At 34.1% G+C, this 15,740-nt stretch overlaps 3 protein-coding genes and 1 pseudogene across 4 annotated transcripts; 2 read left to right on the forward strand and 2 right to left on the reverse strand.

Annotated features, from left to right (window-relative positions):
* The first annotated feature begins 616 nt into the window (after positions 1 to 616).
* On the forward strand, positions 617 to 4,951 carry LOC110016510 (SLC35A4 upstream open reading frame protein-like). Its single transcript, XM_023963077.2, has 3 exons — positions 617 to 754; positions 2,700 to 2,798; positions 2,893 to 4,951. Exons 1-3 carry the CDS (start codon positions 740 to 742, stop codon positions 3,085 to 3,087), a joined length of 309 nt encoding a protein of 102 aa, XP_023818845.1. The 5' UTR covers positions 617 to 739; the 3' UTR covers positions 3,088 to 4,951.
* Positions 4,774 to 8,101, reverse strand: LOC111946286 (HLA class II histocompatibility antigen gamma chain). The gene is made up of 8 exons (XM_023963076.2): positions 8,003 to 8,101; positions 7,825 to 7,928; positions 6,391 to 6,560; positions 6,166 to 6,236; positions 5,824 to 5,854; positions 5,508 to 5,711; positions 5,258 to 5,299; positions 4,774 to 5,127 (listed from the first exon to the last, which is right to left on the reverse strand). The coding sequence occupies exons 2-7, from the start codon at positions 7,905 to 7,907 to the stop codon at positions 5,259 to 5,261; spliced, it is 600 nt and encodes a 199-aa protein (XP_023818844.1). The 5' UTR covers positions 7,908 to 7,928; positions 8,003 to 8,101; the 3' UTR covers positions 4,774 to 5,127; position 5,258.
* Positions 8,102 to 8,552: 451 nt separating this feature from the next.
* On the forward strand, positions 8,553 to 10,812 carry LOC111948737 (SLC35A4 upstream open reading frame protein-like; annotated as a pseudogene). The gene is made up of 2 exons (XR_002874692.2): positions 8,553 to 8,663; positions 8,758 to 10,812. The product of XR_002874692.2 is annotated as an SLC35A4 upstream open reading frame protein-like (transcript).
* LOC101160435 (HLA class II histocompatibility antigen gamma chain) lies at positions 10,635 to 14,119 on the reverse strand. The gene is made up of 8 exons (XM_004077049.5): positions 13,864 to 14,119; positions 13,686 to 13,789; positions 12,252 to 12,421; positions 12,027 to 12,097; positions 11,685 to 11,715; positions 11,369 to 11,572; positions 11,119 to 11,160; positions 10,635 to 10,988 (listed from the first exon to the last, which is right to left on the reverse strand). The coding sequence occupies exons 2-7, from the start codon at positions 13,766 to 13,768 to the stop codon at positions 11,120 to 11,122; spliced, it is 600 nt and encodes a 199-aa protein (XP_004077097.1). The 5' UTR covers positions 13,769 to 13,789; positions 13,864 to 14,119; the 3' UTR covers positions 10,635 to 10,988; position 11,119.
* Between the last annotated feature and the right edge of the window lie 1,621 nt (positions 14,120 to 15,740).

The following is a 15,740-nucleotide window of genomic DNA, read 5'->3' on the forward strand; positions in this document are numbered from 1 at the left end:
TTTGGGGGGCTCATGAAATCCCGAGAATGTTTACCTTCTCAGACTAATGAGCCTATTGCTGCTTCTGTCTCACTAGTTAATCTTTTCTGAAATTAAATTAGTGGACCCTCTGTGAAGCTGAATAGTACAAAATTTGGTCAAATAAACACAATTTAGCAAGACTACAAACATTCAACTGTTGCTATGACCATAAAAATCTAAGCCTGTTGAAATTACGCAGTTTTCCATTACTATTTCTCCAAACATGATCTGATAGTAACAACGTTAGGCCCAAATTTGGAAAGTTAAGACTGTTTTCCAGTAGTTTGCAGTATAGTAATGTTCAATTTTCTTTCTTAATTGAAGAAAAAAATTATATTTCTATGGGAAAAGCATATTCATGATAAATGTATTTTTTGTAATGAGGACATAACAATTGATCACGTGTTGATGAAATGCAGGACATTCACTTTTCAGATATGTTGAAGGAACATCTTGAAAAGAAAATAATAAATCTGGAAATTAAATATATTTTAAGAAACACCCGCAGTAATATGTTTGTAATTTAATTCATAAGGAAGACAGGTAGATACTTGAATTAAAATGTAGTAGACGTGTATGTGTTTACACTCCATACCAGCAGGTGGCGGTAATGGCCCCACACTGCTGTGTGCTCTCCAGCACAGAACTACACAAGAAGAAGAAGAGCATTGACTGGAAACACAAGTCTGGAAACCGTTGTTGAGTAAGAGGAAAAATAATGGCAAAGGACAAGGTCAGATTCAGACTTTTAACGTTTTATCTGGTTTACGTAGCACCAAACCGTAAATGTTAACTTCAATTTCCTATAAAAACCAGTAAACATTTTCGTTTCCTGATAAGATTATGATGTACACTCAACAATATAGCATTTAGCTAGTTTCCTAATAGTGTGAACAGTGATATCAAACAGACTCTGATATTTACGTCAAACCTAAAAGTATTTCGATGTTTGAAGCCTATGACGTGATTTGTAGAGGCCGTCACTGCGGTTTTGTCAGTTTTGCCGCAATTTTTCCCGATAAAAATAAAATAAAAATGTAGACACATATCTAAATGGTTGTTGATCTAAGTTATTATTGCTCATGTCTTTCCTATGTTGAGAGAATTTGAAAGTGATTAAAAAACGAGGCGTGTTTTTAACATCAACTCTATAGTTTAAACGAGAAATTAAACGTGTGCACACGTGGGTGGTTGGTTAGGAAAAGAAGGAAAACTTCCGGGTACATGATGTATTGGTAGTGAGATAAATAAAAATTTACCCGAGTTTTATTGATAGTGTGAAAATTTTTCTCTATTATTGGAAAAGGGAAAAAAATCGATTTGTATTATGTTTCAATTACTATGTAATAATTTCAAAGCACACAAACAACATATCTTAAAGCTGATTAATTCAATTATTTTTTTAAAGTTGACTTTCATCGCAAAAGTCTAAAGTCTATTGTCTTTAGCAAAGAGAATTGTTTGGGCTTTTACTTATACACTATCCCTTTTTTAACCTGAAAGAGTTGTTTATCAATCAATCTTGTTTTATAAAGCACTTTTCATATAAAAATATAACACAAAGTGCTTTATATTAAAACAAAACAAAATACATAATAGTAAAACAAGCATAAAAAAAGCCCCCCCCCCCCCCCCCCCCCCCCCCTCCTTCCTATACAACCCCCCACTTCTTTCACACCTCCCACCTCCCTAACTGATCTGGGAACATAATGAGAAATAGGCTGAGCACGAAAACAAGATGTTAGAAACCCTAATAATTGGAACCTCCCTCTCTGTGAAGCGCTGCATGACTAGCCATATGCAGCATCACAGGCGGTGACCGCTCCACCACAGCTAAGCAGTGATGCAGATTCCCATCCAGAGCCGCAGCGGCTGAACAGCAGCCGACCCAGAGGGAGAGGTCCATACTGAGGAAGCACCGGAAATGAAAATGAGAATGAAAAAGAAAACATATTGATAAAAACAATAAACAATAAAACATTGCAATAAGGTAAATTACAATTAAAATAACACATTATAAATCTAGTGTAAGTTCATAAAACAATATAAAATGGATAAATAAATTAAAATAAATGAATAAATAAATAAGGGTAGAAGAAAATTAGCTGAAAGTTAGGTTAAAAAGATGGGTCTTTAGCCTTTTCTTAAAAACTTCAATAATCTTTGTTTAATTGCATATTGCCACACAGTTGAAGAAATCGGAAACATTTCAGGCATTTACATACCGTTAGGCTGCATGTTCAGGCAAGTAGAGTCCAAGTAATAACAAACTATTGGATTGTATCTTGTTTTTTCAACATCATTATTTTAAAAAAGCTTATATTTTTGATGGGGTATCCAAATCCAACTTTAGCAGCCAAACATTAGATCCAGAAAGTAATATGTACTTTCCTGTTAAGTGTTAAAATAATGTTGAGGCAGAAATGTATTTATTTTTTACCATTTGGCTGCATAGTTAAGTGTTGTGTTTTCCAGTGATACATCAAAACAAAAGAGCTTTAGAATATCAATAAATTGTCATTTTCTGTTTTTTACAGTTCAGTATTTCTATTTTTGTGTTCAGGTGAAAAAAAACCTAAAACCTTTGCTGTAAAAAAAATTAAATCTGTATTCTCAGTATAAAGAACCTCTACTGTACTGTTTTTTGTTTCTAATCATGTTACTGTATGTGATTGCAGGATCCTTTTAACCAGCTTAAGGATCTGGTGGAGCTAAAGGACCAGCTAGAAGATATCCAAAAAAGAGTAGAAGATGAGATACATGCTGGGATTCCTCCGGTAAGACTCCTGCAAGCATAAGTATTTAAATGCTGTTAAGAATTTCTAAATTATGTTTACAGCCAAACTTGTCTAATTTTACTTCTTTTTTCAGGGTGGTAGTCTCCTGGCTTCACCTTTCTTGAAAGGTTTTCTGGCTGGGTACGTCGTTGCTCGGCTGCGCAACTCTGCACTTTTGGGTGTGGCAGTAGGAACGTGTACTGGTGTCTATGTAGCACAAAATTATGCTGTTCCTAATATTGAAACTACAATCAGAGACTACATACGCAACCTTAGAGGACAAAAGTAGGAACAGAGGAGAAAAAAAGGGAGTTAAAAGTGCACGGGGGGGGGGGGGGGGGGGGGATTAAACAATTTTATTCTGAATATTTAAAAATGCTACGGCACAAGTCAAACCAATAGAACTATCTTTCATTGTTTTGCTTAACCATTGTAGGCTGTATTTCCAGTCCTGGAAATTTGGGGCATATTTCCATAAAACATTTTATCCAATTTATTAGCAGTATACGTTTATGAAATTGGCCCTTTAGTTTTTGCTTGTTGGAAAACCTGGCTTCCCATCTCATGGACGTTGTCTTTGTTAATGTGTCACAGCACATTTCAATGTTTTATTTTTTTTTGGTCCAAAAAATGTGTACAAGATGTTTTTGACAGTGTTAAAGGTCTACTCTGTCCTTAATACTGCAGATGTTTTGTGTTTCTTATTATTTTAAAATTTCACGCCAAATATCCCTGCAACTATGTTGAATTTTCAAACTGCACAATTCCAAAAGTGTCAAAGTTTTTTTTTCTCTCTTTTTTAAAGCTTTATTGTTCATTATAATTCTCTGAGGATCCATGGATTTCCTAAAACATATACTAGTGCCTACTCTGGGTATAACTGGATTTTACCCATATGACGTGTGCAATATTTTTTTTAAATATTGTAAAAAGTTTATCTTTTGCCCTTTTGGACAGCTAAAGAGGGTGATTTAAATATCATGCAATCATTTGTACCTCAAACTTCAAAAGGCCTGTTGGTAAAATATGTGACTTCTTTAAGATTTAGTTTGAATTCTGTGCCTAGTGGCTGTCTATTTGTCTAAAAGAGATGCAGTGAATTTAAAAAAACTGTTTCTTTAACTAAATTAAACAAAATACATCTAAGATTGACCACAGACTGAAATAAATATTTTCTCTAAGTGATCATTTTAATCTCAGTAAACATTTGTGTATCATTAAAGTTCATTAAAAAGCCGTTTTTTTTTTGCTACTGTTTTCCAAAGGTTGCCCCCTGCTGGCCAGCTGAATGCTGTCCTTTAAGCTTCAATTTTCAGATTTTACTCATCATATTCAGAACATGAATATACACTCATTTTATTGCACTCACTAATAAGATGATGTTTTGATTGCTAAACTATGTACTTTAAGGATAAAATGTTTAAGTTACACTAAAGATTAACCTATGCTAGTGTTAAATAAATATAGGGTCAATCTAAGCTCTATCAATGTTTAATTTTTATCATACAATTTTTAGGATACTATTGTTTGAAGTAAAATAAGAAATATTCAAAATATTCCTAAACAGAATGCTGAGATTATTTTTCATAGTTGGTATGTGTTCATCCTCTTCCCATGCTTTTTGAACTTGTCTGTTACTAGTATTTGTTAAAAAAAAAAAAAAAGTCATTAGAAAGTGAGATGTTTGAGGCTCCTATGTGCTCTGGATTATTGCTTGAAGCTTCCATAGGGAAATAACTGTACTGTATACATGCTAACTGGAACAGAACAAAGTGCCTTTGGACAATCATTGTGTATTTTTGCATGCTTTGTTTTTTTCCCATCCATTTCATGTGTGAAAACATTTTCACTTCTTTTTTAATCTGTCACTTTCCTTTGACGTGACAGTGCTGTTTTATTTTTTTCCATGTATACCAATACAGAAAGATTCAGGTTTGGTTGAAACTTTAACAATATAAAGACAATAAAACAGAAACACTCTGTAACCATTTTATTTGGTTTTGTTCAAATAAATGGAGAAAATCCAATTTTTTTTCATGTATCCAGGAAAAAATGTGTGCATTTATTGAAGCTTTTCCATTTTTAAGACATGAAAAAAGAATGATAAAATGTTACTTGACAAAACCTGAATAAAACATGTTTGCAACCATAAACGCTTTAATTTATTGATTTTAAGAGGTGATAAAAGATGCTGTTTACAAAGACTTAATAGATACATTTCAGAAAGAGAAATAAGCCAATAGAGTGATTAAAAAGGTTTGCCTTTCTTTTGAAGTACATCAAAAATGGTTAAAATAAGGTTGAAAAAGTGTATATTGCTGTCAAGGTCCTAAAAACAACAGAAAACAAAAAATAAAGGATCATTTTCAGATATCTATAATAAAGCAGTTGTAACTAGCATGACGACAAATATCACATTGAAAATACATCGATGCTGGTTTAATTCAAGAGATCATCACCTCAGTTCTCGACATCCATCATAGCCAAAGGCATCATGCTGCCTACAAAGACAAAAGTTTGAAAGTTAGAAGAGCAGTGGAAAGACCCAAAGGCTTGATGGCTTTGATTTATTTCGTTTTTTCTTCCTTAATTTTACAAACAAGATCAAGTCCCACAAAAACACTGAAAAGAAACACCTACAATTTTACTCCTTTCTGGCCAAAAATGCAAATAGTTGAATTATTTTCACATTAAAAATATCTTCCTCACCAGAAAAGACACGAGTGGAACAGTGGTTTGATCCCTCAGATCCTTGGATCTGCTCTCCGTTGACAGGGTTCACACACCAGCACAGAGTCTTAAAGCACTGCTGAGGCATGTACTGTCCTCGACTATCACAGCTGGGCCGGAAGCCTGGCACCGACACTGTCTTCAGACCTGCAGCCTCCTGCTGGCAGGCGGTGAGGGGAGCATCTGAAAGAGCAGCCATTTTTAAATCCACTGAGGAAGTGAGCTGCACACGCGTGCACGACTGAATGTCACGCATTACCAGAGTTAAAACTTCAAATTCATATGAAAAACATACCGGTTTTCTCTGGAACTCCGGCTGGAATGTTCTATGAGATGAAACACATGTAAGAAGACACATTTCCAAAAACCATATCCTTCAAATGTATTTATATATTTTTACTACAGTACTAAAATGAGAGAAAGTATGGAGGCAGCAAAATAACTGAACTGCAACAAAGAGGCTAGTTACTGATATATTTATGAACCCAAGCAAAACCATTTCAAAATTTATCTTTTTGAGGAAACAAATAATAAAATGATTTTATGAAGTTATGTCAAAATTTAAAAGAAAAGATAAACAGGGAATGTTTAACACTGGAACTATTTAATGATGTAAGCCTGAAATACAGGCTTTTACCTTCTCCATGGAGTCAGCAATCACATCGCTGAAGGTGTTCATAGACATGTGCATCCGTGCAGGCATAGCGGCTGAGAAGCAACATGGCAGAACAGGACACTTAATAACTTTAAAGTAACTATTTCAAAAAAAAGAAATTATTCGCACAAATTCCAAGAATTTGCAGAAATATTTGATTTTGTTCATCCTGCACGTGAACATCATCATACTACACTGCCCTCTCACCGGATTTGCCGTTTGTCAGCTGCGTCTTCATTTTGTTGTTGTCTTCCTGCAGAGATTTGATGTCACTGTTCTGGCTGAGGAGAAAGTAGGCGATTGCTGCTTGACCCACGATCAGAACACAGGCTAGAAGAGTGAATCCCGCCACTTTATAGGCCCGGGATGAGCGGGGGCTAAAAATATAAGACAGAAATCAGAAAAATGAAGGGGAATCAAGTGTCTTTTGATTTATTAGGGCTACAACAATTCGATGAATTGAGTCAATTTTAGGTCAGTTAATCGGATCCCTAAAAATACACCAATATCAACTATGAATGACCACAAATAATGATTAGATCGAATCGTTAAAATGAATCGTTACACCCCTGTGATTCATAATTGTCAGATTTAACTAATGATAACAAATATCTGTGACTGTGAGCGTCATAAGGAAAAAAGAAAGGAAGTGAGACAAGAGCGTAAGTGTATGAGGAACAGCACTTTGGACCCAACTTGATAGAAAACAAAACATTTTAGGAAGTGGGGAACAAAATGTACAGACCAACTTCTAGTGAAATAAAAAAAAAGTGACCATACAGCTACCATACATTTTCCCAAGATGTCATCCTCTGAAACTATTTAATTATACACACAAAAATAAGACTTTTTTTATTAGGTTTCTTTTAAAAAGTCCCTTTCGTTCAAATTAAATGTGTTTCTAAAATACTACAGCTTTCCATGAATCCCTAAACCTGAGTTTCAGATATTTTATGTTTTTTGACTGTTATCTTTTGTATTCAAAAGTATCCAGTGGTTTTTCTGTGTTTTTTTTTTACACACAGATTTATCAAACTCATTACAGAAATGATTACATGCATAGATAAAAAAAACAAAGTTTCATTTGCTTACTTCAATACATTGAACATTAACTAAAGACTTGCTGAGCTTGATTTATTGCTTGAAAAGGAGTGGGAAGAAGGGAGTTTATGTAATCCAACCCCTACTGAGTTAATTGATCTTGTGCTTTTCCATAGTTTGTGTAATCCGGTTCTGATCAAATAGATTCTTTTTAATTAACAAAATCTATTGATTATTAATGATCAATTATCTTCAGTAAAAGTAATGGTAACCAATATGTAATAATCATTGTTTATCATTTGAACACATTATCACATTAAACCAGTAATTATTGCTAAAAATTGCAGATCAAGTAAAGAAAATCGACATCGTATCGATTGTAATGTAAAACATTTCAGTAATCATTATTGCACATTTATTACACACAATACATTGTTATATTACATGTAATTGTCATAGGTTGTAATTCAAAGAGCTTTGAATACGGTGCATATCTGAGCAACAAAAATTTGTTTGCTGCACACTTAACATCTGTAAATTGGTAACACAAAAATTAATTATTTTTACAACCAACTTTAAAGGTGTTAACTGGGCCCTTACCGCTCTTCCGGGGCCCCAACATCGACGGCGGTGTGGTTGGAGGCTCCAACCAGAGGCTGGGTTGGGGTGTCAATGTCAGTCATCTTTAAGAATTACAGCAGAACCTGTGGACACAAATACACTCACAGATCTCTGATAACCTCAGAAAGAATGGACAAAGACCTGAATCCAGACCAACCTTCCTGCAGACGAGCTGTTTCCAAATGGCAGTGACTTCTGTCAGAGTAACTTAACCTTTCTGAAAGAAGCGGGTCTGAGGGAACTGAAAGCAGACGACATTTACATACCGTTAGGCTGCATGTTCAGGCAAGTAGAGTCCAAGTAATAACAAACTATTGGATTGTATCTTGTTTTTTCAACATCATTATTTTAAAAAAGCTTATATTTTTGATGGGGTATCCAAATCCAACTTTAGCAGCCAAACATTAGATCCAGAAAGTAATATGTACTTTCCTGTTAAGTGTTAAAATAATGTTGAGGCAGAAATGTATTTATTTTTTACCATTTGGCTGCATAGTTAAGTGTTGTGTTTTCCAGTGATACATCAAAACAAAAGAGCTTTAGAATATCAATAAATTGTCATTTTCTGTTTTTTACAGTTCAGTATTTCTATTTTTGTGTTCAGGTGAAAAAAAACCTAAAACCTTTGCTGTAAAAAAAATTAAATCTGTATTCTCAGTATAAAGAACCTCTACTGTACTGTTTTTTGTTTCTAATCATGTTACTGTATGTGATTGCAGGATCCTTTTAACCAGCTTAAGGATCTGGTGGAGCTAAAGGACCAGCTAGAAGATATCCAAAAAAGAGTAGAAGATGAGATACATGCTGGGATTCCTCCGGTAAGACTCCTGCAAGCATAAGTATTTAAATGCTGTTAAGAATTTCTAAATTATGTTTACAGCCAAACTTGTCTAATTTTACTTCTTTTTTCAGGGTGGTAGTCTCCTGGCTTCACCTTTCTTGAAAGGTTTTCTGGCTGGGTACGTCGTTGCTCGGCTGCGCAACTCTGCACTTTTGGGTGTGGCAGTAGGAACGTGTACTGGTGTCTATGTAGCACAAAATTATGCTGTTCCTAATATTGAAACTACAATCAGAGACTACATACGCAACCTTAGAGGACAAAAGTAGGAACAGAGGAGAAAAAAAGGGAGTTAAAAGTGCACGGGGGGGGGGGGGGGGGATTAAACAATTTTATTCTGAATATTTAAAAATGCTACGGCACAAGTCAAACCAATAGAACTATCTTTCATTGTTTTGCTTAACCATTGTAGGCTGTATTTCCAGTCCTGGAAATTTGGGGCATATTTCCATAAAACATTTTATCCAATTTATTAGCAGTATACGTTTATGAAATTGGCCCTTTAGTTTTTGCTTGTTGGAAAACCTGGCTTCCCATCTCATGGACGTTGTCTTTGTTAATGTGTCACAGCACATTTCAATGTTTTATTTTTTTTTGGTCCAAAAAATGTGTACAAGATGTTTTTGACAGTGTTAAAGGTCTACTCTGTCCTTAATACTGCAGATGTTTTGTGTTTCTTATTATTTTAAAATTTCACGCCAAATATCCCTGCAACTATGTTGAATTTTCAAACTGCACAATTCCAAAAGTGTCAAAGTTTTTTTTTCTCTCTTTTTTAAAGCTTTATTGTTCATTATAATTCTCTGAGGATCCATGGATTTCCTAAAACATATACTAGTGCCTACTCTGGGTATAACTGGATTTTACCCATATGACGTGTGCAATATTTTTTTTAAATATTGTAAAAAGTTTATCTTTTGCCCTTTTGGACAGCTAAAGAGGGTGATTTAAATATCATGCAATCATTTGTACCTCAAACTTCAAAAGGCCTGTTGGTAAAATATGTGACTTCTTTAAGATTTAGTTTGAATTCTGTGCCTAGTGGCTGTCTATTTGTCTAAAAGAGATGCAGTGAATTTAAAAAAACTGTTTCTTTAACTAAATTAAACAAAATACATCTAAGATTGACCACAGACTGAAATAAATATTTTCTCTAAGTGATCATTTTAATCTCAGTAAACATTTGTGTATCATTAAAGTTCATTAAAAAGCCGTTTTTTTTTTGCTACTGTTTTCCAAAGGTTGCCCCCTGCTGGCCAGCTGAATGCTGTCCTTTAAGCTTCAATTTTCAGATTTTACTCATCATATTCAGAACATGAATATACACTCATTTTATTGCACTCACTAATAAGATGATGTTTTGATTGCTAAACTATGTACTTTAAGGATAAAATGTTTAAGTTACACTAAAGATTAACCTATGCTAGTGTTAAATAAATATAGGGTCAATCTAAGCTCTATCAATGTTTAATTTTTATCATACAATTTTTAGGATACTATTGTTTGAAGTAAAATAAGAAATATTCAAAATATTCCTAAACAGAATGCTGAGATTATTTTTCATAGTTGGTATGTGTTCATCCTCTTCCCATGCTTTTTGAACTTGTCTGTTACTAGTATTTGTTAAAAAAAAAAAAAAAGTCATTAGAAAGTGAGATGTTTGAGGCTCCTATGTGCTCTGGATTATTGCTTGAAGCTTCCATAGGGAAATAACTGTACTGTATACATGCTAACTGGAACAGAACAAAGTGCCTTTGGACAATCATTGTGTATTTTTGCATGCTTTGTTTTTTTCCCATCCATTTCATGTGTGAAAACATTTTCACTTCTTTTTTAATCTGTCACTTTCCTTTGACGTGACAGTGCTGTTTTATTTTTTTCCATGTATACCAATACAGAAAGATTCAGGTTTGGTTGAAACTTTAACAATATAAAGACAATAAAACAGAAACACTCTGTAACCATTTTATTTGGTTTTGTTCAAATAAATGGAGAAAATCCAATTTTTTTTCATGTATCCAGGAAAAAATGTGTGCATTTATTGAAGCTTTTCCATTTTTAAGACATGAAAAAAGAATGATAAAATGTTACTTGACAAAACCTGAATAAAACATGTTTGCAACCATAAACGCTTTAATTTATTGATTTTAAGAGGTGATAAAAGATGCTGTTTACAAAGACTTAATAGATACATTTCAGAAAGAGAAATAAGCCAATAGAGTGATTAAAAAGGTTTGCCTTTCTTTTGAAGTACATCAAAAATGGTTAAAATAAGGTTGAAAAAGTGTATATTGCTGTCAAGGTCCTAAAAACAACAGAAAACAAAAAATAAAGGATCATTTTCAGATATCTATAATAAAGCAGTTGTAACTAGCATGACGACAAATATCACATTGAAAATACATCGATGCTGGTTTAATTCAAGAGATCATCACCTCAGTTCTCGACATCCATCATAGCCAAAGGCATCATGCTGCCTACAAAGACAAAAGTTTGAAAGTTAGAAGAGCAGTGGAAAGACCCAAAGGCTTGATGGCTTTGATTTATTTCGTTTTTTCTTCCTTAATTTTACAAACAAGATCAAGTCCCACAAAAACACTGAAAAGAAACACCTACAATTTTACTCCTTTCTGGCCAAAAATGCAAATAGTTGAATTATTTTCACATTAAAAATATCTTCCTCACCAGAAAAGACACGAGTGGAACAGTGGTTTGATCCCTCAGATCCTTGGATCTGCTCTCCGTTGACAGGGTTCACACACCAGCACAGAGTCTTAAAGCACTGCTGAGGCATGTACTGTCCTCGACTATCACAGCTGGGCCGGAAGCCTGGCACCGACACTGTCTTCAGACCTGCAGCCTCCTGCTGGCAGGCGGTGAGGGGAGCATCTGAAAGAGCAGCCATTTTTAAATCCACTGAGGAAGTGAGCTGCACACGCGTGCACGACTGAATGTCACGCATTACCAGAGTTAAAACTTCAAATTCATATGAAAAACATACCGGTTTTCTCTGGAACTCCGGCTGGAATGTTCTATGAGATGAAACACATGTAAGAAGACACATTTCCAAAAACCATATCCTTCAAATGTATTTATATATTTTTACTACAGTACTAAAATGAGAGAAAGTATGGAGGCAGCAAAATAACTGAACTGCAACAAAGAGGCTAGTTACTGATATATTTATGAACCCAAGCAAAACCATTTCAAAATTTATCTTTTTGAGGAAACAAATAATAAAATGATTTTATGAAGTTATGTCAAAATTTAAAAGAAAAGATAAACAGGGAATGTTTAACACTGGAACTATTTAATGATGTAAGCCTGAAATACAGGCTTTTACCTTCTCCATGGAGTCAGCAATCACATCGCTGAAGGTGTTCATAGACATGTGCATCCGTGCAGGCATAGCGGCTGAGAAGCAACATGGCAGAACAGGACACTTAATAACTTTAAAGTAACTATTTCAAAAAAAAGAAATTATTCGCACAAATTCCAAGAATTTGCAGAAATATTTGATTTTGTTCATCCTGCACGTGAACATCATCATACTACACTGCCCTCTCACCGGATTTGCCGTTTGTCAGCTGCGTCTTCATTTTGTTGTTGTCTTCCTGCAGAGATTTGATGTCACTGTTCTGGCTGAGGAGAAAGTAGGCGATTGCTGCTTGACCCACGATCAGAACACAGGCTAGAAGAGTGAATCCCGCCACTTTATAGGCCCGGGATGAGCGGGGGCTAAAAATATAAGACAGAAATCAGAAAAATGAAGGGGAATCAAGTGTCTTTTGATTTATTAGGGCTACAACAATTCGATGAATTGAGTCAATTTTAGGTCAGTTAATCGGATCCCTAAAAATACACCAATATCAACTATGAATGACCACAAATAATGATTAGATCGAATCGTTAAAATGAATCGTTACACCCCTGTGATTCATAATTGTCAGATTTAACTAATGATAACAAATATCTGTGACTGTGAGCGTCATAAGGAAAAAAGAAAGGAAGTGAGACAAGAGCGTAAGTGTATGAGGAACAGCACTTTGGACCCAACTTGATAGAAAACAAAACATTTTAGGAAGTGGGGAACAAAATGTACAGACCAACTTCTAGTGAAATAAAAAAAAAGTGACCATACAGCTACCATACATTTTCCCAAGATGTCATCCTCTGAAACTATTTAATTATACACACAAAAATAAGACTTTTTTTATTAGGTTTCTTTTAAAAAGTCCCTTTCGTTCAAATTAAATGTGTTTCTAAAATACTACAGCTTTCCATGAATCCCTAAACCTGAGTTTCAGATATTTTATGTTTTTTGACTGTTATCTTTTGTATTCAAAAGTATCCAGTGGTTTTTCTGTGTTTTTTTTTTACACACAGATTTATCAAACTCATTACAGAAATGATTACATGCATAGATAAAAAAAACAAAGTTTCATTTGCTTACTTCAATACATTGAACATTAACTAAAGACTTGCTGAGCTTGATTTATTGCTTGAAAAGGAGTGGGAAGAAGGGAGTTTATGTAATCCAACCCCTACTGAGTTAATTGATCTTGTGCTTTTCCATAGTTTGTGTAATCCGGTTCTGATCAAATAGATTCTTTTTAATTAACAAAATCTATTGATTATTAATGATCAATTATCTTCAGTAAAAGTAATGGTAACCAATATGTAATAATCATTGTTTATCATTTGAACACATTATCACATTAAACCAGTAATTATTGCTAAAAATTGCAGATCAAGTAAAGAAAATCGACATCGTATCGATTGTAATGTAAAACATTTCAGTAATCATTATTGCACATTTATTACACACAATACATTGTTATATTACATGTAATTGTCATAGGTTGTAATTCAAAGAGCTTTGAATACGGTGCATATCTGAGCAACAAAAATTTGTTTGCTGCACACTTAACATCTGTAAATTGGTAACACAAAAATTAATTATTTTTACAACCAACTTTAAAGGTGTTAACTGGGCCCTTACCGCTCTTCCGGGGCCCCAACATCGACGGCGGTGTGGTTGGAGGCTCCAACCAGAGGCTGGGTTGGGGTGTCAATGTCAGTCATCTTTAAGAATTACAGCAGAACCTGTGGACACAAATACACTCACAGATCTCTGATAACCTCAGAAAGAATGGACAAAGACCTGAATCCAGACCAACCTTCCTGCAGACGAGCTGTTTCCAAATGGCAGTGACTTCTGTCAGAGTAACTTAACCTTTCTGAAAGAAGCGGGTCTGAGGGAACTGAAAGCAGACGACAGGGAAAAACCCAGTCTCACTTTCTAATTTCTGATTGGCTGCACCGGATGACTCATCATCTGTTACTAGGAGCAGAGCTCTGGGACACTTAGCAGTTCTTGACAGAGCTGGTAAAAAGGGTTCACAAGTTCCAAAACTTCTTCATGTTTCTGCAGTTAAGGCTTCATTTAAATCAAAACATTATTCTGAAGGTTAATTTAATGAGTTGGTTTCTTTACAAAAACAGATATACCATGAAATACCAGGTTGTTCCTTTCATTTGTGAGCACTTCAGTCAATTTAGCATCCCTCTAGCAAAGCTTTACTCTAAAATAATCACATACTGATAAACAATACAAAATTTGTCTGGTTTTTTTACAGCCTTCTACATAAAAAGATGGAAAAATAAAGAAATTAAAAAAAAAACATTAAAAATGGAACAACAGGAAATACATACAAACACAAATGAAGTGTTTAAAAGTGTTTAACATTACCCCACAACAGTACCTACAACTCAAAAGCAGTTTGAAGGTTGTTCGTCTTTTTTTTTTTTTACATTTATTTTAAACAACTCAGTTGTGCTTTAAACATTATAGGCTTGAAATCCCTTTTTGATGTGATCTCTAATCCTCCTGTCTGTTTTTCTGCTAAAACATTGTTCCTACTAATTAAATCTTGTAGTTTGAAATGGCTATACTCGATATTCCAACACCAAGAGCAATGTGATATCATTTTAATTTAAATTAAATAAAGAAGAGGTTTTGTGCGGTTTCGAACGTTAAGCTTAGTACTTCCCTGTTTGCATCAGAAACTGCTAAAATATTTTGGGAATTTTCAAGTTGATCCTTTTTGATCAAATGTTGTCAGTTCAGTCTTGCTTAATTTTTCTGTTAATGTTTCCTATTGACAGACATTTTGAATCTTATATTAATGTCTTTCTTTTTAATTCTTTCATGCAATTTATCTTTGCTTTTTGGTTTGACTTTCGCTTCTTGCTGTTTTTGTTTCATTGACTCTGTTGTGTGTATGTAGTCCTGTCTTCCCCATTCGGCTTGTCAGGTTAACTTCCTTTTTTTGTAGCCTATCAGTTTCTAAACGTAAAATTGATTTTCCCTTTCTTTGTAATTCCCCTGTGTGAATCCAACATCCGCTTTTCTCATTATTTCTCAGCAAAACCGTAGAAAACGTCATGGATGGAGGTCTGTAGTTTCTAAGAATTGAGACAGTGGCTCCATCAGATATGCACAAAAACAACCGTTTTTTTCAGTCTTAGCATCCAGGTAGCCTCTGAGAAAACACTTTATTTTTTAGCTTTTTCATAGCTTTATAGATTTTAGGACAGAAGCACATACTTCAATCATTAAAATGCAGATGCAAAAAACATAAATATAGATATATTGTTCACAACTAAACAATAAAGGCTTCCATTAATAATTGTTTCAAATCATGCTTAATTAGGGTTTAAATGTGTTAGGGTAAGCTTACCAAAACGAAAATAAAATTTAAACATTTTTAAAGTAATTTTATCATTGGTGGATGACTTTTGCTCAACTAGACAAAGATGACATTTTCTTTTTTGCAATATATACAACACATTCCTTCAACATTTTTGCTTACAAAAAAGAGCAAAAGTCTGTTAGATTCTTGAAAAATATAAATTGCATTTAGAACAAATACATTTGGAGATACTAACAGGGCCAGTGTAAAATACAATCATTAGATCTAAAGATATTTTTAAAAATGGGCACAAAAAAAGGCACATTTAATTAACAAATAGGGACAACAGTCCACATTTCAAA

Source organism: Oryzias latipes, chromosome 15 (genome assembly GCF_053564925.1).
Source record: "Oryzias latipes strain Hd-rR chromosome 15, Olatipes_Hd-rR_3.1".
Classification (NCBI taxonomy): Eukaryota; Metazoa; Chordata; class Actinopteri; order Beloniformes; family Adrianichthyidae; genus Oryzias; species Oryzias latipes.

Excerpts from the sequence above, each read along its gene's own strand:
- LOC110016510 (XM_023963077.2), top strand. Across the intron at positions 2,799-2,892 it reads TACATGCTGGGATTCCTCCG|GGTGGTAGTCTCCTGGCTTC; the intron begins GTAAGACTCCTG and ends TTCTTTTTTCAG.
- LOC111946286 (XM_023963076.2), bottom strand. The coding sequence starts at position 7,907 with ATGACTGACATTGACACCCCAACCCAGCCTCTGGTTGGAGCCTCCAAC. Across the intron at positions 6,561-7,824 it reads GTTGGGGCCCCGGAAGAGCG|CCCCCGCTCATCCCGGGCCT; the intron begins GTAAGGGCCCAG and ends TTATATTTTTAG. Across the intron at positions 5,300-5,507 it reads TTCCACTCGTGTCTTTTCTG|GCAGCATGATGCCTTTGGCT; the intron begins GTGAGGAAGATA and ends TTGTCTTTGTAG.
- LOC101160435 (XM_004077049.5), bottom strand. The coding sequence starts at position 13,768 with ATGACTGACATTGACACCCCAACCCAGCCTCTGGTTGGAGCCTCCAAC. Across the intron at positions 12,098-12,251 it reads GCTGACAAACGGCAAATCCG|CCGCTATGCCTGCACGGATG; the intron begins GTGAGAGGGCAG and ends GTTGCTTCTCAG. Across the intron at positions 11,573-11,684 it reads CGGAGTTCCAGAGAAAACCG|ATGCTCCCCTCACCGCCTGC; the intron begins GTATGTTTTTCA and ends CTGCTCTTTCAG.